At 34.7% G+C, this 24,981-nt stretch overlaps 2 protein-coding genes across 2 annotated transcripts; one reads left to right on the top strand and one right to left on the bottom strand.

The window, feature by feature from the left end:
* The first annotated feature begins 3,808 nt into the window (after window positions 1-3,808).
* LOC132600270 (dof zinc finger protein DOF5.4) lies at window positions 3,809-5,471 on the top strand. The gene has a single exon (XM_060313345.1). The coding sequence runs from the start codon at window positions 4,176-4,178 to the stop codon at window positions 5,085-5,087; it is 912 nt and encodes a 303-aa protein (XP_060169328.1). The 5' UTR covers window positions 3,809-4,175; the 3' UTR covers window positions 5,088-5,471.
* A 3,210-nt stretch (window positions 5,472-8,681) lies between these two features.
* Window positions 8,682-16,137, bottom strand: LOC132600281 (D-aminoacyl-tRNA deacylase-like). The gene is made up of 9 exons (XM_060313355.1): window positions 15,812-16,137; window positions 14,802-14,982; window positions 14,568-14,710; window positions 13,272-13,335; window positions 10,749-10,801; window positions 10,453-10,508; window positions 10,017-10,091; window positions 9,317-9,502; window positions 8,682-8,969 (listed from the first exon to the last, which is right to left on the bottom strand). Exons 1-9 carry the CDS (start codon window positions 16,058-16,060, stop codon window positions 8,882-8,884), a joined length of 1,095 nt encoding a protein of 364 aa, XP_060169338.1. The 5' UTR covers window positions 16,061-16,137; the 3' UTR covers window positions 8,682-8,881.
* Window positions 16,138-24,981: the final 8,844 nt, after the last annotated feature.

Below are 24,981 nucleotides of genomic sequence, written 5' to 3' on the forward strand. Positions count from 1 at the left end.
GATCGTCTCTGTCCGCAATATATTTGCAAATATGGATATGTTTTTCAAAGTCCTTTGCCTTAACTTACGGGTCTTGTGTCCTCGTCCACTTAATTTTATGGACAGTGTAGAGCAACTGTGGAGTGTACAAAAGGACATACAATATGTGACCTTTCAGCCATCATATTTGATACTATTAATTTTCATGGATGGTGACTTCGTACGTCTTGTCGTTAATTACATTTCCAGATTAGTCCAAATTAAAGCTTGCATGCGTTAAGTTGCATAACATATTTTCCCAACATAAATCATATGAACATCTTCTCTAGATATTTATTTTTTCACATATAAAAATGGTTTAAGCCAGCACATAAGTAGATTCGACAGCAGCACCAACTTTCTTTTAATTTGTATTGTTTTTGGTTCAGAAAAAGATTAAATAAACTTTTTAAAATCTTTCATGAGCTATAATATTGTTTAAATCTGCCACCATCAGAAATTTCATTTCCTTGAGCACATCTTCACAGATTTATAATAAAGTTGTCTCTGATCTTTGTTCATTTGCTAGAAAGTATGCATATTGATTTTCCTCCCTCATCATGATATGTTTAACAGTGACCTTGTTGGCTTCAATTAAATATTTACAATTTTTAACAATAGACATGAGAGGCTGGAATTGTATCTCCTCCTCTTCGATAAGCTTGTTAATATGTGGCAGTGTCTTGTTTCCATTTCAATTCTTTTTATAATTTCTTTTGCCAGATATTTGTTTGATACTATATAACTCTGAGGCTTGAAGTAGGGTTCAAATAAGCTGCTATTTGTGCGGACTTGACCAAAGTAAAATGTGAACTTCTTATTTTCTTGTTTTTTTTTTTTTTCTTCCGAATTTTGTTTTTCTTTGCCATTCTTCGGATAGATGATTATTTTGGAAGAAACTAGAAGTTACGTAATTGTTTTTGTATTTAGTGGTGTCTGGATCCAAATGGAGTGGTCAATTACAGCATGGAAAGAAGAATAAAGGTTTGGTACCGTCCAAGACTTTGTAACAAAGACGAACAGAAATAGATAGTATTTTTTTTCATCCCAAAGGCCTCAGACATCAAATCATATTAGAGTTGTCCAATAAATTGACCTATCCTTTTTATAACCATTCCTATTTTAATAAGTACGATGATCATTTTAACCAACTGCTTGTACTTGAATTGCATTATACTTAAATATCATCCAATATACTTCCCATCAAAGATTAATGTAAGAAAAATAAACATATTGACTTATTGTTGTTCTAATATATGCTTAATATATTATATACTCCCTCTGTCCCAATTTACGCGACATTTTTCGCTTCTCGAGATTCAAACTGCATAAATTTTGATCAATATTTTAAGATGTATTTTTTCACTAATTTTATATGGGAAAAGTTACAACTTAAAATATTGAGTTAATGTAATCCAATTTAGCTTGTCAAATTGACTCTTGAAAAATAAAAAATGTTACATAAATTGATCCGGAAGGAGTATTAGAAATTGTTAGAAAGGAAAACGTCGGCTTATTGTTAATTGTTCTAATATTCGGAATTTTTTTTGGGAAAAGTAAACGTGGCTCGGTAAGTTCTAACATCATACGGACTAAAATCTATTTTGAGTGTATTTGACTTACATTAAAATATACGGACTAATCAAATAAGAGCCCGTTTGGCTTAAGCTCTTTTCAGTTTTTTTAGTGTTTAGCTGGCCAGCTTATAAGTTATTTTATGCTTAAAATAAACGGAAAAGGGCCAAAATTATCCCTGAACTTTGAAAAATAGTTCATTCATACCCTTCGTTATACTTTAGGGCCAATTATACCCTTACCGTTATACTACAGAGTCAATTATACCCTTATGTGTAACAGCTGCCACGTGGCATCATCCCAGCCCTTCAAAATTATTTTCCCCTCAAATAACTTTTTACCCACTAAAATAACCCAACCCGACCCGATTTTTTTTTCCAGCCAAGGGGTAATGGGTTGGGTTCGTATCACTTTGGCTGGAAAAAAAAATCTGGTCGGGTTGGATTATTTTAGTGGGTAAAAAATTATTTGAGGGGAAAATAATTTTGAAGGGTTGGGATGATGCCACGTGGCAGCTGTTACACATAAGGGTATAATTGATCTCATAGTATAACGGTAAAGGTACAATTGGCCCTAAAGTATAACGAAGGGTATGAATGAACTATTTCTCAAAGTTCAGAGGTAATTTTGGCCCTTTTCCGTAAAATAAATTTAAACAAAAAAATTGGTCCGTTTGACATAGTTTAAAAAATAGGCTCTAAGCGTCTTTGAGATTGCTTTTGACTCTTTTTTAAAATAGCAATTAGTCTATTTGACTTGAAAAGGCATGTTCCATTTTCTCAAATATTCAACCGACAGGCACGGCACTGATATCTGTTTTTTAAATAGGCAAATTTTCTGGCATTTCGTCTTTGGGAACAGCTGAAAGTATTTTAAAATAGTCATAGTACATCTCGCTAATCCTGGAAATTAGAAAAATAGTTGCTGTAATTACAACAAATTAAACTAACGTTCTATCAGTTTAAAAGTCAATTTGAAATGAAAGATATGACGGAAGCCTTAATCAAATTTGGTTTCATGCATTCTAAGACCTCCACTGCCCCTTCTTTGGCCATAGCAATAATAATTCACTGATTCGACCAATACATATCTGATGGCGAACTTATTAATTGGACCATCTACATGTGAAAATTTGTAAGACATGATAACTATTTACTTTCCTAAATCAAACTATAACCTTACATCAATATATATACCTACAAGCTCTTTAACCTAATAATTGAACTAATAAAGAAAACATTTCTAAATACTTGTGATCATAAAATCATTACACTAACTTTTTTTATGACTAAAACTATATAAAGTTTAAAGAAACTTTCTGTAGAAACAAATACTTAAGATCATAAAAGCTTATAAACTAATACAGTCATGTTAAGTCAAATCTATAATTATCTGTTTCTATATTGAAAGTCAAACAAAATTGAGCTAAAGTGCAAGTCAATTTTCTGCGTCAACATAAATTGATTATTGTTTTGCTGAACAAAACAAATGATTAATCCTTTTCAATATCTCTCTAATCATGGGTGGGATTGTGAATTAACAACAGTTGCCGCCAGTAACCCATTATATTAATAAACAAAGAGGAGTTAGGGGCAACGTGGCAAGCTGTGGATCAGTTGTATCTGACACCAAGCTTACCTACTACAGAAATATCGTATTGGCCGACAACTCGACACCCTATGATTCGTGGACGGTATAATCTAGTCACTGTCCTCCGTCCACGTGTCCCTCCTTCTACAACAACACAAAACAACCCATTTTCACCCCTCCACGGACCGTACGGTCACATCACGGTCGAACCCATGTCGAGCGCACTCTCTTAACACAGCCAAAATGGACTCCACATTTTCCGTAGAGTACCCTATAGTAAATTGAAACAAGGAGTATATAGATTTCCTCGTAACTTGTACGCACACTATCTGTTTTAATTTATGTAAATTTCTTTGATTAAGCACACAATATAAGAAAGAGGATGTTTTTTTAGATTTGTTATTTAAAATAAGTCATAGATATCAATGTAGCAATAATTTATTTCAAAAGGTGAATTTATTTTCAAATTTAGAAAAGAATATTTTTTTTTACATTATCTAAAAAAAAATAAGTTCACATAAAATAAAACCAAGAGAATACTATTTGTTATGTAGGATTTTAAACTCCTAACCAACTACCAATGTAATACTATTATTTATACTCCATATAGGATTTACTCCCGCATAATGCATCTCCAAACCAACTATCAAACGAACTCTTATAACACATCATGTGGCCTCCACAGTTATTATCACTGTGCATAAGGGTTATTGTTGTCTTTTGCACTTATTCCCTTTTTTATATCATAAAAATCATTAAGGGACCACTAGTTATGGAAGATATCCGAGGGATATTTGTCAGATAGGTTCTCTTTCTATTAAATCAACAAGCTGCTATACTTACAGTTGCAGATTCTGATGTCGGCAAATGTGAAATCTCGCCGGAAAAATTTCACCTGAAAACACTAATCTAAGTCCTTACATCCATTTTCCAGCGTTTGTTTCACCCAGAATAATAGTGTAATTGTGTGCTGTTTTGCGGTTTTTTGAGATATGCAAGATATACATCCGATCGGAGGTGGAGGTGGAGGTGGAGGCGGACGGTTTTTCCACGGTGGAGACCGTAGACTAAGGCCAAACCATCACCTAAACCACCAACAAGCCTTAAAGTGTCCACGTTGTGATTCTCTCAACACAAAATTCTGTTACTACAACAACTACAATCTCTCTCAGCCACGTCACTTCTGCAAGAGTTGCCGGCGTTACTGGACTAAAGGCGGTGTCCTTCGTAACGTCCCTGTGGGTGGTGGTTGCCGGAAAAGCAAGCGTTCCAAACCTAAATCCACTCCTACTACCGAACCTGCTGACGCGGACGCTCAAGAAGAACATAAGTCCGATGATCATTCTAGTAGTGAGAGTTCTAGTCTTACTGCGACAACAACAGCTGCAACCGCGGTGAATGCTACTTCTGGTGGGCCTACCACTGAAGATGTGTCGGCCACTTCATCAAACTCAGCTTCAACTTATCTCAACTTTCATGAGTCCAACTTTTTCTTACCTCATAGTACTAACCAAACTTTCGTTGATCATCAGCCGTTAATGGAAAATAACTCAGCAGAACCTCAGTTTCAGGACATTGCGAACTTTACAAACATGATGACGTCATCGAATGATCAATCTATGTTAGGGTTTAACATGTCTGATATTCCGGGTTACCGGTTGCCGGAAAACCAGAATTCAAATGACCAGTGGAATCAACAAATGAAGATGGAACAGATGGGTACGGGTTACTTGCATCAAACGGGTCGGGTTGAGTTTCCTGGGTTACAGCAGAGCATGGTAAACAACAGTGAACTTGCTCCACTGGATCATGGGATGTATGATTTAACGGGAACCGTTGATCAATCTTACTGGAGTCAAACACAGTGGGGTGAAAATGATGACTCACTCAATTTTCTACCTTGATCTTTTCTCCTTTTCTGACCAAAAACATTAAACAAAATAAATGAAGTTGGAAAATTGAGAAAGAGAAAGGGAAAAAATGGGGAACAAGAGGAATATGCTTCTTTTCTGATAACTATATGTTGGTATTTATATTCATTTCTGATGATATTTTTAAATTTGGCCTTGTTGTGATATGGCTAGCTGGAGTTAGGGTTTGGAATTTGTAATTTCTATTATCATGCAATGTAACTGACCTCTCCACGGTTATTACTTTTCCTTTTTGTTTAACTTCCCCGCCGAGGGTACGTATATTTAGATATTATTGCTGCAAGTGTATCTTAATTGTGAAAGTCAAGTTAATTAGAATATAGAGGACAATATATCAAGTATTAATTGTGTACTGTTCGTTTCGACTCATTACATATTTGTATGACTTTCTTCTCTACTGGTCGATCGATGAGATCTGTGTATTGCTTTAAGTTCATGATCAGGAAAATAGTCCTTTGCGCTAATATTTTTCTGCTTACCATCAAAGAGCTTAGGAATAAGCAAAGTATAACTGTATAAGTTGCTTCCTTCAGCACCTTCAAATTAAAATTAGAAGGTACTTGGTAAGTGCTCAATGATCGTTTTGCTGTACTCGATTTTCCACTCAAACTTAGTTTGGATCATGTTTCAATTGCTTGCTTAATCTAATGTATGATTATCCCTATTGTTTACTAGTAGTTGATTGAAGCTGTTATTTAAATGAATTATCTTGGAATGCGAATGCAGTTGAAGATTGGCCACGGAGACATTGTTGTTGAATTAGATAATATTATAAGATAGGATAGTTTAATTAGGGAAATGTACGGAGAGCAGAGATTTTGGCTTCGGGGAGTAATAAATAAGTGACGGGGGATGTAGTCGGCTGGTGAGGGGGGACGGGGACCGCCATTGTAGAAGAGGATCGAAAGGGGCCCTAGCTAGCTTCGATTATGGCCTTAACGTGGCATGGATTTATGGAAGTGGAGGTACGTGTGATGATGTGATTGGTCAAGTAAGTGGGCCATCTAGGCCGGTTTGTTTTGTAGTGACCTCTCTGACAGCCTACGTGCTATAGGGTACTGTAATTGTGCAGTAGTACAAACTAGCAGTGGGGTAACCACTTGGGAGCCTTGCAATGTACACATGTAGGACCCGTTTCGCCATGAAAATTATTCAATTTTTTTCGAAATATTTTTCACTTTATTCATAAAAATTTTAAATACAAAACTTTTTTCTAACTTTTCTGTGTTTGGCCTTTACTTTTATTTTTCTATTTTCAGTTCTTACTCCAAAAGTTTATATGTTGCTCAATTTTACCTTAAAAGTTTATATAACTTTTTTTTATTGATCAAAGGCAATTTATGTTACTCAGTTGCCCTCCATTCCAACAAACCTTGAACATCATGTATTAAAAAGCCTTTAAAAGAAAAGAAGCAAGTGAAAATTTTGCAACAAAGTCATATTTAGAACTACTATATTTTTTGTGTACACTCTTAGGCTCCTTAGTTGCAATTTTTTGATGGAAAGAAATTATTTTCATAAGCTGATCTCGAGTATAGTTGTTATATTTTTTGCACTGGTTATGTTTATTAATTGCTTCGAGTGATTTTGCACGTTTTTAGAAATTTGGGGTACTCATATTTCATGTTCTTTAGAAAAAGTACATTTCAACAACTAAATATTATTTAAAAATTATGATCAAACACAACTCTAATTCCAACTCCGATTTCAAAAATTCTAAAAAAAAAGTGTTTTTTTTTTTTTTGGTTTCTATGATCACACGCCTACTTAAACTATATTGTACCATGGTATTATCTTTAGGATCGCTTGGTGGCTGGTTAAAGATGAGTTATTCATGTATCAAGATTTACGTAGTTTTATACTCCCTCGGTTTCATTTTATGTGAATCCATTTAACTGGACACGATATTTAAAAAAGAGTGAAGACTTTTGAAACTCGTGGTTTAAAATAAGTCTTGAATATTTATGTGGTTGTAAATCATTTCATAAAGTGAATTTGTTTCTAAATTAGAAAAGAGAATATTTATTTTGACACGGACTAAAAAAGAAATAGATTCACATAAATTGAAACAGAGGGAGTATTTTATTGGTTATGAAAATGAGAAGTGTGGTAAAAAAAAGGAGAAAAGACAATCCCCATAAAATATAGTAGCATTAGAAATACAATGTTTAGTTTATATTTTTTTCTTTCACAAAATTAATATATGTATAAATTATGAAAAAAATTATATATTATTTTATGTAAAGTAAAAAATGAAATAACTAATACATCAATAATTAACTCTTGCGCATTACTAATATGGGCACAATTAATTCATATATTACTATTACCTGAATATCTAATCTAAATGTTATCAATATTTATATAATTCTAACCAGCAATCAAACGGCTCCGTAATGAGTAGCAACAGCAAGATATATACTAGTAGAAAAGGAACATTTTACCCTTCGACAAATTAGAGTACAAGTTCTCTAGAAAATATCTCTTAAGCGCCAAGAAAAACCGGGAGAGAGTAGCAGTAAGTGGGGAGAGGGGTTTGATGTGAAATGATGTAATGGAGATGACATGTGATGCGACACATATTGATATAGGCCTATAGGGTATTGGTGGGACCAGCTATTATAAGGAGGGTGGTTGTATTATGTCACTTGCATGTGCATATGCGTGGTCTTCAGTCTTACTCACGCATTTGTTGTGTGTGTCCCTCCGCCGTTGTACTTCACTTCCGTATTGAGCCCCCACGTATCATCCATTTTCTTGCTTTGGTTCCTTATATTTTCCTCTTTTTTGTCCTTTTGCACAGAGAAATATAGCCTTGTTAATGGGAGTAGTTTCTGTTTCATAATCACTTGTGTTTATCAGATAGGATATGACCCTAGATAAGAAATTGTGAAGAGCGTTGTCTCGCATATTCTACCTTACTAGCGGTCTTAATGTTTTTCCTTTAGTTTCTTGTCCTTCAATTTTTTATTTACTGTCTTTTGTTCTTCGCTTAATATACTGTTTTATTGCAGTTATTATTTTTTTTTCTTATTTGACCTGCTTTGTTATTGGTTTATTTTGAGTTGAGGGTCTATCGTGAACAGTTTCTCTACCTCCCAAGGTAGAGATAAAGTCTACGTATACTCTACCCTTCTCAAATTTCACTTGTAAAATTACATTGGATATGTTATTATTGTTAAATCATCTGTTGATTATTATGCCTTGCTAAGACACGTAACGGAAATTGATGCTATAACAAGCTTGTGTTTGGTCATTATTCCAAATAATCTTTTTTTTATAATTGAGACCAATGGTGCACGGTAGGAATAATGGATCTGTACTCTTACATTTCTCGACTTAAATAAATAGCAAGCTTTGTTTATGATAAAATTCGAATTCGTGACGTGCGATGAACCCACATATCGTTGTGCTGTTAAAATTTCATAATTAACTTCAGTAGAAAATAAAAGAAGAATAAATAAAGTTATGGTCGCCCATTTCCTGTCAAGTGGTCATGCATTAGCATATTGATTGATGAAAGTCTTCGGTGGAAAACGTACGCTAAAAGGCACCATAGTCAAGACATGAGAAATCAAGGCGTTTAGCTTAAATAAGAACTTTGAAAATTACAGTGATTAACCTAAACACGAAAAACTACCTAGCTTTTATGTTACTCAAGCATTTCACCGTAGAAACTTTGAATTGATAGTTAATGAATAGTTTAAAGTTTAAATCATATATTTACTTAAAATAAAGGAGAAATGTAAATAATCAGCCAAAAAGAATCAGCAGAAGTCACTCGGCTTCCCAACTTTTATGTTCTGCTCTGCTAGAAATCCCGCTATAGCATTTCTTTGCCAACCTTTGAAACTCCTGCTTCCACAGACAAGAAAGCTAAAATCAGTGGTTGAATGGTCAGTATTAAAAAAAAAAAGGGAGGAGTCAAGTGCACGAAGCATCCCGCGTTCACATAGGGCCCCGGGGAGGGCCACATCCCTAGTGGTGTAACTAACGGATAAGCACTCCAATAGGAGTGAACAAATGTTCCTCGCTACTGAATGAAGATCAATTTCCATGATCCGACGCTTCTCATATAGGAACAAAGTTCTTGATCAGAAAGCAACCATATTCCTGATAACTCTTTTTAATGGATAGAGTAATATTTAGTTGTACAAATTTTGTGCTCAATTTGATGCATTATCTCCTCAAAGATAACTTACTTGTTATCAAGATGTGCTAGTACTTCTCCTTGAGGAAAAGCTGATCTAGTAGTGTCAAAAGCAACTCTGATTGCTTGTTTCCAGGTTCCACCCACCTCCAAGTTGGCCTGCGCTTTAGATGGACCAGGATCCTCCATTAGTAATGAATATCCAGCAAGAAGGTGTCCGACCCAAACTCCATCTTTCCTGCATTATTCACATAATCACAATAATTACATGAATTGAAGTAAACTATGCAACAAGTCTTCGTCTAGAACCCAATCAATATATGATGATTCATTCTACATTCAATAGCCACTGCAAACAGTTCAAAAAGAAGCCTCAGCTTGAAGCAGCTAACATGAAATCTTCCTCTCTTTTTTCTCCATGAGGGGAAGAGGGAATTGTTTTCCTCTTTTTAAAAGTTATAGGGATTAGGGAAGCCAAGGAACACGAGAAATTTCAACAAAAGCTGCTGCTTACTTACCATCTAGTTGTGCTGAACATATACAACACAAACAGATTTCTCTAACATTTACTTGAACTGTCTTAGTAACCTGTAATGTTCCTCGTAGAATCATCCAACTTTAATAACATAGATGAAGACAAAGATTTGGATGGTAGTAATCAAAGGCCATACATCTGAACTGCTTACTTGATGCCACATCTGTTTATTTGCTCATTATTTTGAATTACAGTTTCAGGTGACTGAGGAACTTACCGAACTATATCCATATGCCGTGGTACATAATGTCCCCCACCAATTCCTAGGAGGACCTTTTGCTGACTACAACTTCTGCATTTTATTAAAAGTAGATATTAATAATTGGAGAAGGCTCAGAAATTAATATCATATCAAGCTAGTACGATTTATTTTTTCCTGAGGGATCATATTTCATCATTCTTTTTTCCCTTGTTGAAGAAGTAAATTTATTTTTCCTCGGGGTCTCTTTTTTGAGCTTAAATTTATTCTAGCCATGATATTGCGTTCCTAAACAAGAAATGCAGATCAAAGCTACACAAGTTATTATTAAGGAGACGGAAGAACTTCTAGCTTCACAAACGTTCATGAGGTCCGAACTCTGTAAAAAAAGCTGGCAATAAATAGAAGTAGAAATAGCAACAATATGACCAATATACAATTATTTGAACTGTACCTGCTCCAATCGCCGACCGCAGCTCCTCCCCCGAGCCCTAGTCCTTCCCAAACTAACTGCGAACACCACAACTAGGGAAAATTACGAAAGATCGAACAAATAACGAATAGTTCCAGCATTATTTTAGTCATGCCACCAATTAAGCATAAAAAACATCAGAAAGAGCTAGCTCTGAGATACCATAGGAGCTATCAATATTGTTGCATAAGACAGGCTTGAGAGTTTATTTGCAACAGAAACAGACAAGAAACTAAATAAATACTGCAAAGGAGTTTGTGCCGTAAAGGATACCGAACTAAGGCAATGGCTTGTGCAGCATCCTGCCTCTTCCAGTACTCGTCTGTGCTACCTACACAATAAACAGCATTTGAATTGAATAGATAAGGAAATTACTATGGAGAGGATTACTGTAACACCTCGTATCTTAGAACTCATGTTAGACTCGTAACGTTAGAGTTTTAGAGAAAAATTTGAAAGTTTGTACGTATTACGAAAGTGGTTGACCAGCCTACTTCGGGCAGCGATAACTCCTTGATTAGTTGGGAATTTGGAAAAGTACCCTCAATGACAGTTGTAGTATGTAGAAATACCTTTCTAACGATATAAGGACCAAGCCAATCAGAGATCGGAGCAAGGAGATATGATCGTCTCAATATGGCTAATAGTAAGGCACTTAAAATTCTATAGAATCGGCTAAGTTTTCGATACGTCTGCCTTCCAGTCCAATTTCGTGAATATTCATTGGGAATTTGAGAAAACTTAAAACATGAAAGTTGTAGCCCTTTGAAATAGCTTTCCAACGGTATATTGTGGAGCCCAAACAGAGCTTTGTACAGGAGTTATGACCATTTTACCGAACACTACCTGGAACCGACACACGGGGCGCGTGCGATGGCCCCGCATCGCGGGCCGATCGCGCAACTCTGAGTAGTGACCTGCAGACTGTCGCGCGATGCACCCGCATCGCGGACCCATCGCGAAACAGGTCAATTTCGGGTTAAAAGTTGGGATTTTGCGTTTTAAGTTATATTTAAGCTTGGGGTTTATTTCCTTAACACCCCTAGTCACGAAAAATTACCCTAAAGTCAGGAAGAACAAGTCTCAAGCCCCAAGAACCTTCCAAGGTAAGTTTTATCATGATTCTAGGTTGAATTCAAGTTCCTAATCCCTTTCTAACTTGAGTAAACCTTTCCAACTCAATTCTAATATATACTCTAATAATCTAAGCAAGAAATCATTGTTCCTAAACTAGGGTTTTCAAGAAAACCTATCCCAAGGTTCAAGAATTCAAGACTTTGGAATTCTTCTTCAAAGATTTAGACTTTTCTTCATGTTTTGGAGCGATTAAGGTATGTAGAGTTACTATCTACGTGTGGGAACATCATTGTTCTTCCCCACGCCTCCTAATCCATAAAGTATGAAACTTTACAAAACTAGAGTTTTTATTCTATACTATGCTCATGATAACCCTAGGTCCATGTCTATGACTATATTATGTTTGAATTGTTATTATTCTATCATTCTGTTCTTGATACTCATTATGATTATTGAGAATCTGTCCGTAATCCATGAAAACCCATATTTTGTATTCCATGGGTTTCATGAATATCCTATATGTCTACAAGTTTTCATGCAACCATATTATATAATTACTTTCATGCTATGATACAAGATACATACATACTAAATACAAGTTATTTCATGAAACCGTGTTTACAAGTTAATTCGTGAAATCATGATTTCAAGACAAGTACAAGTTAATTCACGAAAATCATAGGCTTCTTAGCCAACTATATTATGTTTATGTTTTTGGTGAAGGCTCAGATAGCCTGAAACTACGTAGCCACCGTAGGACAAGGATCGCTCCGCCCAGATAAGACGATACCTTAAGTTTACACTGAATGGATCCATCAGGCACAATACCACCTTATACCCTGGCAAGGTATGAGGGCTCTGCTGGTCCGGCGAGGTACCAGACTCCACGTACCCACGTGGTGATATCACATGTCGGTTTATGAAATGCTCTCCCTACTTATCATGTTCTACTTATGTTATATATATATATATATATATATGTACTTATGCTCATGTTCATGTCCAGGTTTTCAGTTTCAGTTCTTATCATGTTATTTCATGTCCCGTGTTATTTCATTCAGTTGCTTTATATACCAGTACATTCAATGTGCTGACGTCCCTTTTTATTGCCCGAGGGCCTGCATTTCACGATGCAGGTACGTATTTACAGAACGTTGCATCTGCTCAGTAGGATTTGCTCGTATCAGCTCATTGGTGAGCCCCATCTCATTCGGGGTTTAGTCAGTTATATTTATTTTACTAGTCATGCATTTAAAGGTATGCTGGGGGGCCTTGTCCCAGCAAGTACGTTTTCCAGTCAAGATTCACGATTAGAGGTTTCATAGACTAGCCAGTTTAGTTATGTTAGACATGCAAGGTGTTTAGCCATCTTTGGCTCAACTCATGTTATTTCCGCATTTATGATTTAAACAAGTATTTCATTAAATTATTATGACATCTTATGTTTTATAAAAGCTCATCACGTTCATGCTATATTTTCGCTCATGTATGCCTCATGATGATTCAGCAAGCCATTTGGTTCGCTCGGTCACATGCAGCATGGAACCGAGTGCCGTGTTACGCCCAGGCCATAGTTCGGGGCGTGACAATTACAAACATAGAAACAATTGACTTCCATTTGTCTTTGCTATTAGATGAGGTCATATCACCCTAACTATGAAAGAAAATACACAAATCATAAGGGCAAAAAATTATGATGACATGAAAGGTAAAAGAAAGTATACCGATCTCGACAAACATTGTGGGTGCATTAGTTACAGGTCCATGATGTGTAGCTTCCAATGTGACCTACACCAATAAATAGATATAGAAAGGTACCTATTACATACAGATGCTTATGCAATAAAGTAGATTAAATTAGAAAAAATCAGTAGCATTGCACTTGGTACTGAATTGGAAATCCACGCAGCAAGGGAAAGATCAATCCTAAGGTCATATCCAGTATCAATTCATAATCATTAAAAGCAGTGTTATTGCTCAGCAATCTACTAAAAAATCGGTGTACACTGATAATCTTTGTTCAACCTCTAAACTAACATGTTCTCAAGTTGGTCCTTTGTCATACTAAAATTTCAAACAATTCGTTGTCTTGTACGACAATCCTTTCTTATGATTGATTATTTCATAATCCACATGAAAAAGTGTACTTTTTCTTGCTATAGATTTACTTGTATTATAAACATCAAAGTGTACGACTTTAAATCTATAGATGTGAACTTCTAAGAAAATAATATTCCAATTAGTCATTTTATCTTTTGCCACTTCTCCCTCTGTCCCATGTTTATCATCTTGGTTCATCTTTCTCTCAGAGGGTTTTATTCAAGAAGTGATTCAGTTAACACTCTAATAATTAATCAAAATTTTGTTTCCACTTTTAATTATTTGTAAGAGTGTCAAATGTATTTTGTAATGTCACATAGCCAATGGAACATAGAAGATCTAATTTAGAATGGTCAATAACTACTTAATGTCACTCAAAAGGGGGAAAATGTGAGTTTACTCAAGCTAACACAGAAGTTATCAAACCCGTTAATCTGGAATCCTATTAAAAGCTGAATGCTGAAGACTAAAGACTAAGTCAGGAAGTATTTAGCTTAGTCAGCATTCCAAAAGCAGACCATGACAAATCAACGCCGGTAGTAAAAAAGGGGCAGAAAAAGCAGTTTCCTTACCACTCAAACAGGACATGCAAAAGTAGAATAACAGCCAACTATTGACTACTGAGAATTAAACTTCAGTTTACTCTCCACAGAGAAGGTTGCAAGCACAAGAAACCAAAATGAACATGTTCACAGAACATTAACTAAGAAGTGAATAAACCAAATGATTCTCCAGTATAAACCCAACTCTGAGTCAAAACCAACAAGGATGTCTAATATAAAAGAACCTTTATGAGCTTATTGAAGTAGAAAAAGAATCTGAGTTGAATATACACTCTGCAATAACTAGTCATCCTAACAGAATCACTTCAACGTTAATAAAAATGCCAAAGTGAAAAGTCACTTAAACAAGGATGTTACCTCAAATTCAGGAGTTAGATTATGTGAGTCAGCAACAGATTTCAACAGTCTAAACCATGGTCCTATACGCGGGTTAGGCGGTGCAGCCCAGGCAGGCTTCCCACCTACCGGCAGCTGCTCCCCTTCTGTTAGGTGAGGCACACCTAATGTTATTCATCCCAACACAACAGGAATTCAGTACTCCACAAATCCAAAGAAAAAAATAAACCATATACAGCAGAAACAATTTTATACCTATGGGGTGAACTGTGAGTGCTGGACGGTTAGATGCAGCAGTGTGCTTGCTAAGAAAGATAACCTCATCAACCGTCTCGCCTGTCGTCTCTTTCCAACGTGCGTCCAAGTGGTCCTCTCTCACAATGCTGCTATCAGTTTTCAATAGCCTTACATCTTGATTCACAAAACTTGGCATATCCTAAGTTTATGCACAAAACCAAACAAAAATTACTGCTTTATCAGTTCAAGAATGTCTTACAACTCTCCTCTCATTTCATCTAGTTCCTTAGCACTGATACCATAGTTTTAAATTTACAATACGCTTGAATTAGGGAAAGTATGATATATCTGCTAGAATTTCTTCAAAGGAAATAAAGGACACAGATTTATAATGCATCCTTTTACTCCTTCTTCCTTTTTGCAGTTCTCATAGTAATATGACAGCCAGTTTAAAAATAGTCAAACTATATGCACACTCTGGACCATGTGTAGAATTCATATAGCCGAGCCGATCAGCTTGTTTCGATGGTTGTTACATATTGTTTCATGACGTATTGTATTGTACTGTATTGTTTTAATGAATACAATATTTGAATAGACTGTATTATTTATTTTCTGTCAATTACATAATACCATACATTAACAATTTGAAGGAGAAACCTAAAATAGAAGGAAAAGTAGGGTATGGGGTAGGGGTAAGGGTAAACTAGGATTATTAAATAATAAAACAAAGACAAAATGAGAAGAAAAAAATAATGACGCGACCACACCAAATAGGGTTGTTACATAAAAATGAAACTTTTCGTGGTTACATAACGGCGGTTTTAAGGACATGATACAATAAAATTTAAGTAACAATCAAACCAAATATTATCTTCAAACTAACAACACAATAAAATACAATAAGTAACAACCATCCAAAGTAGCTGTTAGTTTAATCGATTGATGGTCTTAAAAGGCACAGATATCAAGAAATTGGGAAGGGGTAAAATGATAACCAGTGAAAAGGAAAGAGATTGAATTGTAACCTGGATAGGAGGACCAGGGTGCCAGCCAGGCATAGCTAAAAGGGCAGAGGCAGGGCCAATGGAAGCCGGGTCTATGGTGGTGGCCACTATTAATGTCACCATTCCTCTGCAACAGCTAGGGAAATCTTTTATATTCTTGATGGAAAATGTCCTGAAGCAATGTTTTGTTCTAAAACTTGATGTTATTCTACGAGGATGAAGGAGTATGCTGGTTCTTGCCAGTTGACAAAAAAGCCCAATATTGATCATCTGTTACTGGTGGTGGATAACTTGGGATTATAGAATGTTCAACTTAGGGCCGTTTGGTTCAAAGGTTATCTTCTCAGTATAAATTTTGAGGTTGAATTTAGTTAATATTTAATTAGAGATATTGTTTAAAATTAAGTATTATCTTAACAACAACATACTCAATGTAGTCCCATAAATGGAGTCTGGGTAGTTAGATGTACGCAGGACTTACCCTATGTTTATGGGGGTAGAGAGGTTGATTACAGAAAGACCCCAGGCTCAAAAAAGAAGACATCAAAATAGCAAGATACAAAATTATGCGGTAATTGAATGCTCCTACTACGAGGGCTATCGCCCCACACCCTCACACACAAGGTGTGAAAACATACAACTACCTACTAGCCTTCTACCGTAATGCTCGACTTCTATATTTTTCTATCTAAGATCATGTCCTTAGTCAGCTGGAGCTTTGTTATGTCCTGTCTAATCATCTTTCTCAATACTTTTCGACCTACATCTACCTCTTTTAACACCTATAAAGGCCGACCTCTCGCACCTTCTCCCTGACGCATCCTTGCGCCTCCTCTTCACATGCCCGAACCATCTCACTCGCTCTTCCCTTATCTTGTCCTCCACTAATGTCACCCCCACCTTGTCCTGTATAACTTTGTTCCTAATCATATTTCTCCGAGTATGCGCACACATCCATCTAAGCATCTTCATCTCTGCTATCTTCATCTTCTGAACGTGCCCGTTCTTGATTGGGCGACACTCTCCCCCATACATTAATGCTGATCTAACCACCACTTTGTAGAACTTAACTATATTAAGTATTATCTTATACAAAAAAATTAGTATAACTTATCCTATGTATAGGAAGTGAATTAATTATTCAGGTTGAAATTTTAGAATTAAAATCTTGAAGTTTTTATTCCGATTATAATTTAAAAAATATAAACCTAAAAAAGATGTTTAACTCGCCAGCAAGGATTTCAAGTGTCCGGTCAAAATTAGGATATTTCGGAAACAACTTCTCTACCTTCATAAATGTAGTGGCCTAATAAGGTCTGTGTACACTTGTTTACTCGAAAAATGGTTCAGTTGAATTTGTTTATGTGATCAAGGACACGTGGACCAATAAAGATATGACAATTGATAATCAAACTAATGACAATTAATAATCAAACTAACGTAGATTGAATATAAAGAAGGTAAATAATTAGAAATAGCCTGAGCTTAGATGCAGATCCGGACTGGCTACTCTAAGACAAAGGAATTATGAGGAAATAAAGAACAAAGTGTGGAAAGTATTCTGTATATATCTCTTGGCTTTCGTCTCCTTTACAATGAAATGATAGTCCATATTTATGCTGGGACCTAAAGGGTACACAATTCATGAATAGCGCCCTGCTAATAATTTACATTACTGTTATAATAATGACGTAAAATAAAGAGGGCAACAAAGCTTATTAATGCCCCGTAGAAGGTGGATGGTGTGCTCATAACGGTTGACCATTGCCTTTCCACCGGTGCCACATTGCCATGACGTGTAACCGGGTCAGTCAGCTCCTCCTGTACTAATAGATCATTACCGAAGGCGTTGTGTGCTGACACGGACCTGAGTCACGCTTACTGACACGTGTCACCATAGCATTAGTCCAGCTGTATTCCACGAATTTAGCCGAATACAACACTATATCCTTCTCATAGTCTACTGAGATGACACTGTATAGTGTTGTCGTCGGTCAAAAGTAAGATAATGTTGTTGTCGTTGGTAAAAATTAGGATATCTCAGAATTATGTGTTGGAACCCGAATAATACATAGAGGAAAAATTCATTAGTTTCATATTTAACAAAATAGACAATGATGCAGCTGTAATATACTGGGGGGAGGTGATTAGACAGGACATGGCACAACTTCAGTTGGCGGAGGAAATGACCTTAGATAGGAAGATTTAGAGGTCAAGGATCAGGATAGAAGGTTAGTAGATAGTGGATTTTCATCGCGCTGAGCCTTTCCATCTCCTCTTCTTCTCTTTCTTAGTAGTTATATTTTTATTTTGGTATCGCATAGATCGTGATCCTTATGTGTGTATGACTGTTGTTACCTTATTTGTTTGTTATCTTCATATTTTGCTGTCTTATTTCTCTTACATTTCTGCATTTGACTATGTTCTGTTTAGCCGAGGGTCTATCGGAAACAGTCTCTCTACCCTATAAAGGTAGAGGTAAGGTCTGCGTACATTTTACCCTCCGCATACCCCACCATGTGGGACTACACCAGATATGTTGTTGTTGTTGTTGTTGTTGTTGCAGCTGTAATATACTATACTACAGGGAGTAGTATATTATACTTGTACTAGATTAGGTATATCACGTGCAAAGCACGGGCCCAACACATGATGCATGTAATTTAAGGTGATTTATTTAAAAACATAATTTTTTAATTTAAAGTTTAGCTCTTAATTCATTTGTTCATTTCTTTTTTTTTTCTTTTTTTTTTTCTGGAATACCTATAGTCGCAAACTCCTCCTCAACTTTTCACATCAAATTCCGAAAGAGTTAAATGCTCACTACATTCAAGCAAAGCTTCAAAAAATCTCCATCTTAAGTAAAAAAAACTTATTTTCTTAATTATTTGTCTAGCTTTAACTTCAACCAAACTTACTTTTATCTAATTTTAACTTCTTCTTCTTCTTTCCAGATTTTCAAATGTGATCTAAACGAACTTCTCGTTAATTCATCATTTTATATGCAAAACATTAGAAAATTTTGATTCACACATTTCTTTTCACATGCACTTGTATAACAATATTCAGCATTTTCTAATAGAAAAATTAAAAAAAAGTATAATATTTAAAATCACAGTTAATCCATACATATTCTCATTAATTATTTAACCTAACCATGATAAAGTTTTATCCTAGTCAGAACTCCGTCACCATAACATTTTACCACTTTTATATCAATAAAACGATTCTCGAAATTACTTCTATTTCGTTAAATATTTAAGGCATATTCTTTTTACTAATATGTAAGTAAATTCTTAATTTAAACATTGAAGTTATATAAACATTATTTTTGCTCAAGTAGAAATGGATATGAAAGTTTAATATTGTTTTCAACCACATGCAGGCGAGTGGTTTGGGATTTTTTCGTTTAGATAATTTATTAAATATATTTTCACAAAATGATTTATATTTGTTTTATTTAAATAGAAAATGTTATAGAAATACAAATGAAAGTATTTAAATGATATCTGCTTGTAATGAATTTATTAAATTTTATTATTGAACTCTATTTTGTATGAAATATGTAAAATTGTCAAGAACCCTAAATTAAAAAAAAAAAACTACATCAAGAATTATTGGAGCACTTCTAATAAGTTGTAGACATAGGAACAATCCCTTGGAATTTGGCATTTGATCTAATGGTTTTAATAGGGTTGTTCGTCATTGAACCATTGCGGTTAATCAAAGCTTTTACATTAAGTTATAACTCACTCCAGCTCAAAATAAGTGTTCACTTAGTCTTTAGTGCATTCTTAAGAAAATATCAACTCATGGAAAAAACATTAACCCTTAATTAAATACAACTACCTAATTAATATAGTTTTTTGATTTCACAAAAACTCACTTGTCTAAATAGGGATAAATTTGGAAGAAAAAAAAAATCCTCTTAATTATGTAAGTGGACACTTAGTTTGGATCAAAATAGAAATGTTAAGTTGACACTTATTATGAGTTGGAAGGAGTAATGAAATATATTATGCTATCACAAAATGAAAATTACTATTATATAGAAGAGCTGTAGGAGGAACGACCAAGGGTAAATTAGTAATTTATCTCACTCATTCATGCAATTCTTTCCCTGCTTTGTTGTACATGGCACTCAATCTAGGTGATTTTTTTTTCAACACAAACTTCTAGAAGTAGTAGTTCTTGTTACACCTCGTGGTTTTGTACTTTGAGATTCGCCGTGCATTAGTGGTTCTAGTCTTGGATACGGGGGATTATCAAGGATAAATGAGATTAGAAAAGTTTATCTCATAATTATAAAGGGTTAAGTTCATGTTTAGCAGGTATTGGATGGATTAAAAGTTGAACAAATTGATGAGAAAATATTTTAGGGAAAAAGTGGGTCTTACGGCTGGATATACGGACCGTATAATTTTTACGAGCCGTATATCTGGCTGACTTCCATCGTAAATTGATTCCAGAAAGGGGTGAATCACTGGTCAGGATTTACGGTCCAATTATATGGACCGTATAATTTTTACGGTCCGTAAAGTTGACCGTAAAACCGGGTCGGCCCAGATTGTTTTTTTAAGTTATATATTCGACCCTTACTCATTTTATTTCATTTTCAACATTCCCCAAATTCTTGAGAGCTCTAGAACTTTCTCCCAAATATATTTAACAAAACCCAAGTGAAATCAAAGATCAAGAGGCAAAAATCAAGAGATTCAAGTGTTGGGAGGCTCACTAGGGTTTGTAGAACCCAATAATTTCTGTGGTGTTGAAGTTGGGTTTCACTCAAGTGAAATAGTTGATCCAAAGCTTGCTCTTGTGTGATTAAGGTAAGTTTTCGTATCTATTTTCATGTTATTAAGAATGCTTGGTTGTTGAATAACTTGATTGAGGGAAGAGAGTAAAAGAGGAAGTTCAAATGTGGGTTTGATGATGTTTTGAGTATAATCTTGTTATGAAGGGTAATAATGATGATGAGGAAGTGTTGCATATAAGTGTATGTTAAGTTGTGTTGAAACTGTTGCTATGTGTTGATTATGAAAAAGGGTTTTGGGCATTGAATGAAGTCTCTTGATTATGGTATTGATGATAATATCATTGTTGATTAGGAGTTGTTTTATGATATAGTGGAAGTCGATAAAATAGGGGAAACGATGCTCAAATTTCGTCAATTCGCTAATTATACTAGTTTGAACTTAAGAGTGTGTTCAAGACTTAACCTTAGTATGATTCCTCTTGGATGTAGATTTTTTCGAACTTGGGAGGAGAGCGTTAAGTGATTGAGGAGGCGTTAAGGTATGTTAAGCCCATCCTTTCTTTCACTTGGGCATGATTTTATGATATGAACCAACCAGTGAGTAAACGAGCTTCCAAATTACTTTACTCTTAGAAGCACTAGGAGTACTTCAGTCTTTGATGTTCCTGTACCCCGTTTATGATTGTTCCTTCTGTTCATGGGTATTGAGATTGCTTATATTTGATGATGTTAGCTCAAAGGATGTCTATTGGAGGTATTACGACCTCATGTCACTCCGAGAGTTCTATGTATTCAGTTTATTCATGTATGCATTTATATACATATGCATATTGACCCGTGACCCGAATGCGTTATATACGTAGTAATTATATGTATATGGGGTATGAGGGAAAGGGATAGGCGTTATATACGTATTACCACCTGATTAGCTGGTGCACAGTGATGATGATATTGATGATGGTCGCAGAGAGGCCGACGGGATATGAGATATGGATTGGGTTGAACGTTCCTTAGCACTATGACCTATATATACATACATATATACACGATTATCATTGAGAGCATGCCTATTATATGCCCACAGAGGCATTGTCAGTTATACAGAGTTATACAGATGCATTCAGACAGTCAGTTTGGCTTTGAGTTTCAGATTCCGTTTATGATTCCTATGTATATGTTACTCTTATGCCTTGCATACTCAGTACATTATCCGTACTGACTCTCTTATTGCTCGGGGGGGGGGGGGGGGGCTGCGTTCATGCCCGCAGGTTCAGGTAGACAGACAGGTGGTCCAGCTCAGTAGAACTTTCATCCAGCTGTGGTTAGTGCGCTCCACTTGATACGGAGCTGCAGTTCATTTTGGTATGCTATTTTTGAGATGTAGATATGCATGTGAGTATGACGGGGCCCTGTCCCGTCCTTTCTACAGCTTTGTATTCCAGTAGAGGTCTGTAGACAGTTGTATGTATTTGACATATGATGCAGCCTTATCGGCTCTTATTATTTTGTGTACAACATATGTAGCGGCCTAATCGGCTTGCACTGTTCTTTTCAGCATATATATATATATATATATATATATATACACACACACACACACACACACACACAGAGATGGTACAAAGTTCATGATGTTATCCTTTCGTGAGTCAGTATATTTCAGATTGAGTTACTTGCAGGCCACCTTGTTATTCAGTGTTGTCCAGGTACGAGTATAGGGGTGTTTGGTCACTAGACATCAGACACTCGTCATGACTCATCGGTTTGGGTCGTGACAGTTCTTTTATCCAACGACACAGCTAAGCTAACAAGAAATGTGCATTCCTTCTTCATTAATTTTCAAAATACTTTTATCTGAAATCTTAGAAAGCACTATACTTGTGCACCAACTATGAAAGGCAATAAACATTCTATATAGAACCCGTTTGGATTAGCTGGAAAAAAAAAGTGGCTTTTAAGCATAAGTACTTTTAAGTGCTGAAAGTTATTTTATAAATAAGCAATTACGTGTTTGGATAAAAATGCTTAACTGGTTTTTAGAAGTAAGGACAGTATTGGAATTAACAGCAAATATAAGAGATAAAAGGGTAAAGTTGTTGGTCAAACCAAAATGGTTTTTAAGCCCAAAAAAAATAAGTTGGGGTTGAGCAAATTTTTGGTTTTGGCTTATTTTAAGCACTTTTAACTTAGTTTAAGCTATTTTCTATTTTTGTCAAACACTCAAATAAGTTAAAAATGACTTATAAGCTGGTTTGGCCAACTTATAAGTCAATCCAAACAGGCTCATAGTTAAAATGGAAAATAATCATGCTTTTTATCAGGGTACGGAAAAGATGGAGCCACCTTAGGTCAAGCAGTGTCTAATGACAGCATTTGGTTAGAAAATTTTATTATATACAAATAAAATTGAAAGAATAACATGTATTTTCATGTTTTAATGAGGAAAATATTTTTATAGAATTATATTTTTAATGATGTTATCATAAGTACATTATTAGAAATAAAACTTAGTAAAAATATGTTATAGTAATATATTTTAGTTGTGTATTATTAATTATGTCGGAGTTTATCTTTGATTTGTTCATTTGTTCGATTCTTTAAATGGTAACACTGCTTACAAAAATCCTATGTGCACCACGGGATGCGAATCTGCTCTAGTAAAAATACTTTCAATTTCTTCTAGCTAGTGCTAGTTCAAAAACTTTCGGAAAAACACATTTTTGTGGGAAACTTTTGGTAGAAAGCGCTTTTTCCTGTTAATGAACTTTATACGGTGCGAATTTAAATTCTTCAAACTAGTGAATATTGAATATCAAGATGATTAATTGAAGAAAAAAAAAATACATGAAATTTCTCTTGTTCTAGAGTAGAAGTATATCTTATTGGGTTTTAGATAAGTTTCAAGCCAATGAACTCATAAAGCAATTCTAATGGTAGTGAAAAAGTAGGACAGAGTTGAAAGAAAATCCTTCCAAAAATCATAGGGAGAAAAGCAAGTAGAACAAGAAATCTACAAAGCTTGAAGACCGTGGTAATTATTTGATCCAGACCACCACATTTTCCACATCAAAATCATAATTTCACTTTTCTTATTTTTCAAGTTATGTTTGATCCATCAAAAAAATATCTTTGTTTTCCAAAATAATTTTTTTTTCATGTATCGTGAGACGTTGCAACGGTATGGACATAACAACATACTTCTTTTGTTTCAGTTTATGTGACTCAATTTGGTTTAATACAGAATTTATAAAAGAAAGGAGAATTTAAGAAATTTATGACTTTAAACATGTCATAACATGTGTTTTGTTACAAAAGTTTATCATTAAGAATAAAGATAGAAGTATAAAGTCACTTATTTCCAAATTTAACAGTGTGTCATTTTTTTTGATAATAGACTAAGAAAACATGTCATATAAATTAAGACGGAAGCAATACATAACAAACCAACAAACAAGATTGCTTTTTGGACCAAGCTTTCTTACCAGTCTATTTGAGTTTCCTTGTTTAAACTTTGACCCATCCATGTGAAATCGCCCAAATGCGCGTAGAAGACTGAAGACTTGGCACTAGAGTTGAAAAGAAAGAAAAAACAATGAAAAAGAAAAAGTAAAAACAATTTGTTAATTATACCTCAATTTCAAATAAGTTGCACTCAATTATATAAATCATCAGATCAATAGACTAAGTACGTAATACCCCCTCTGTCTAAATTATTTCCCCTTTTTTTTTTTTTATACGCCCCTTAAAAAAATTTAATTAAGAGGAAGATTTGACTAACTTTATCTTTATTTATGTCTTAATTATAATCTCTTTTCATTAAATATTTTTTCTATTTATGTGTCATCTCCATTAATGACAAAATTTATTAAGAGTATAATGGGGAAAAAAGTAATCAATTGTGTATTGAACTACTAAAATGATAAATAATCTGATATAACTATTTTTAATAACTTGATAAATAATTTGAGATGGAGGGAGTATCTGTTGCTATTCCAACATGTCAGATTTTGTCCCACTTAATATTTTTATCTTTAATTAATTTGTTGAATATTCTTTTCCCACTTGGTACTTTATCTTTCTTGACTATTTTTTTCCATTAGCTGGCTAGAATTTGTAGTACTACCGTCATCCGTGTTTTTCTAAGTGATATATGTAACAAGTAAATCGAATATCAGGAATTAGATTTATCGTAAATACTATAATTTTAATATTTAATTAAGTGAAAAAACGTATAGGAATTAATATCATAATATTCACCGAGTTTTAAATTATATCGTTGCTTTTCGAAGATTTATCAATTAATAAAAAATTATGGCCCATTACTATTCAATATTCGTGCAACATGTATCGATGAACAAGAGTTGCAGTAAGATGAACAAAATTTTCTCATATTTAATAAGAAGTTTCGGGTTCGATCCTGCAATTGAAAAAAATC

Source organism: Lycium barbarum, chromosome 1, assembly GCF_019175385.1.
Source record: "Lycium barbarum isolate Lr01 chromosome 1, ASM1917538v2, whole genome shotgun sequence".
NCBI classification, from domain to species: domain Eukaryota; kingdom Viridiplantae; phylum Streptophyta; class Magnoliopsida; order Solanales; family Solanaceae; genus Lycium; species Lycium barbarum.

What these genes read in the sequence shown, in the direction of transcription:
- LOC132600270 (XM_060313345.1), top strand. Translation starts at nt 4,176, where the DNA reads ATGCAAGATATACATCCGATCGGAGGTGGAGGTGGAGGTGGAGGCGGA.
- LOC132600281 (XM_060313355.1), bottom strand. Translation starts at nt 16,060, where the DNA reads ATGATCAATATTGGGCTTTTTTGTCAACTGGCAAGAACCAGCATACTC. An exon ending in ACCCTGGTCCTCCTATCCAG is followed by an intron (nt 14,983 to 15,811) that starts GTTACAATTCAA and finishes GCATAAACTTAG; the next exon opens with GATATGCCAAGTTTTGTGAA. An exon ending in CTGCACAAGCCATTGCCTTA is followed by an intron (nt 10,509 to 10,748) that starts GTTCGGTATCCT and finishes TGGTGTTCGCAG; the next exon opens with TTAGTTTGGGAAGGACTAGG.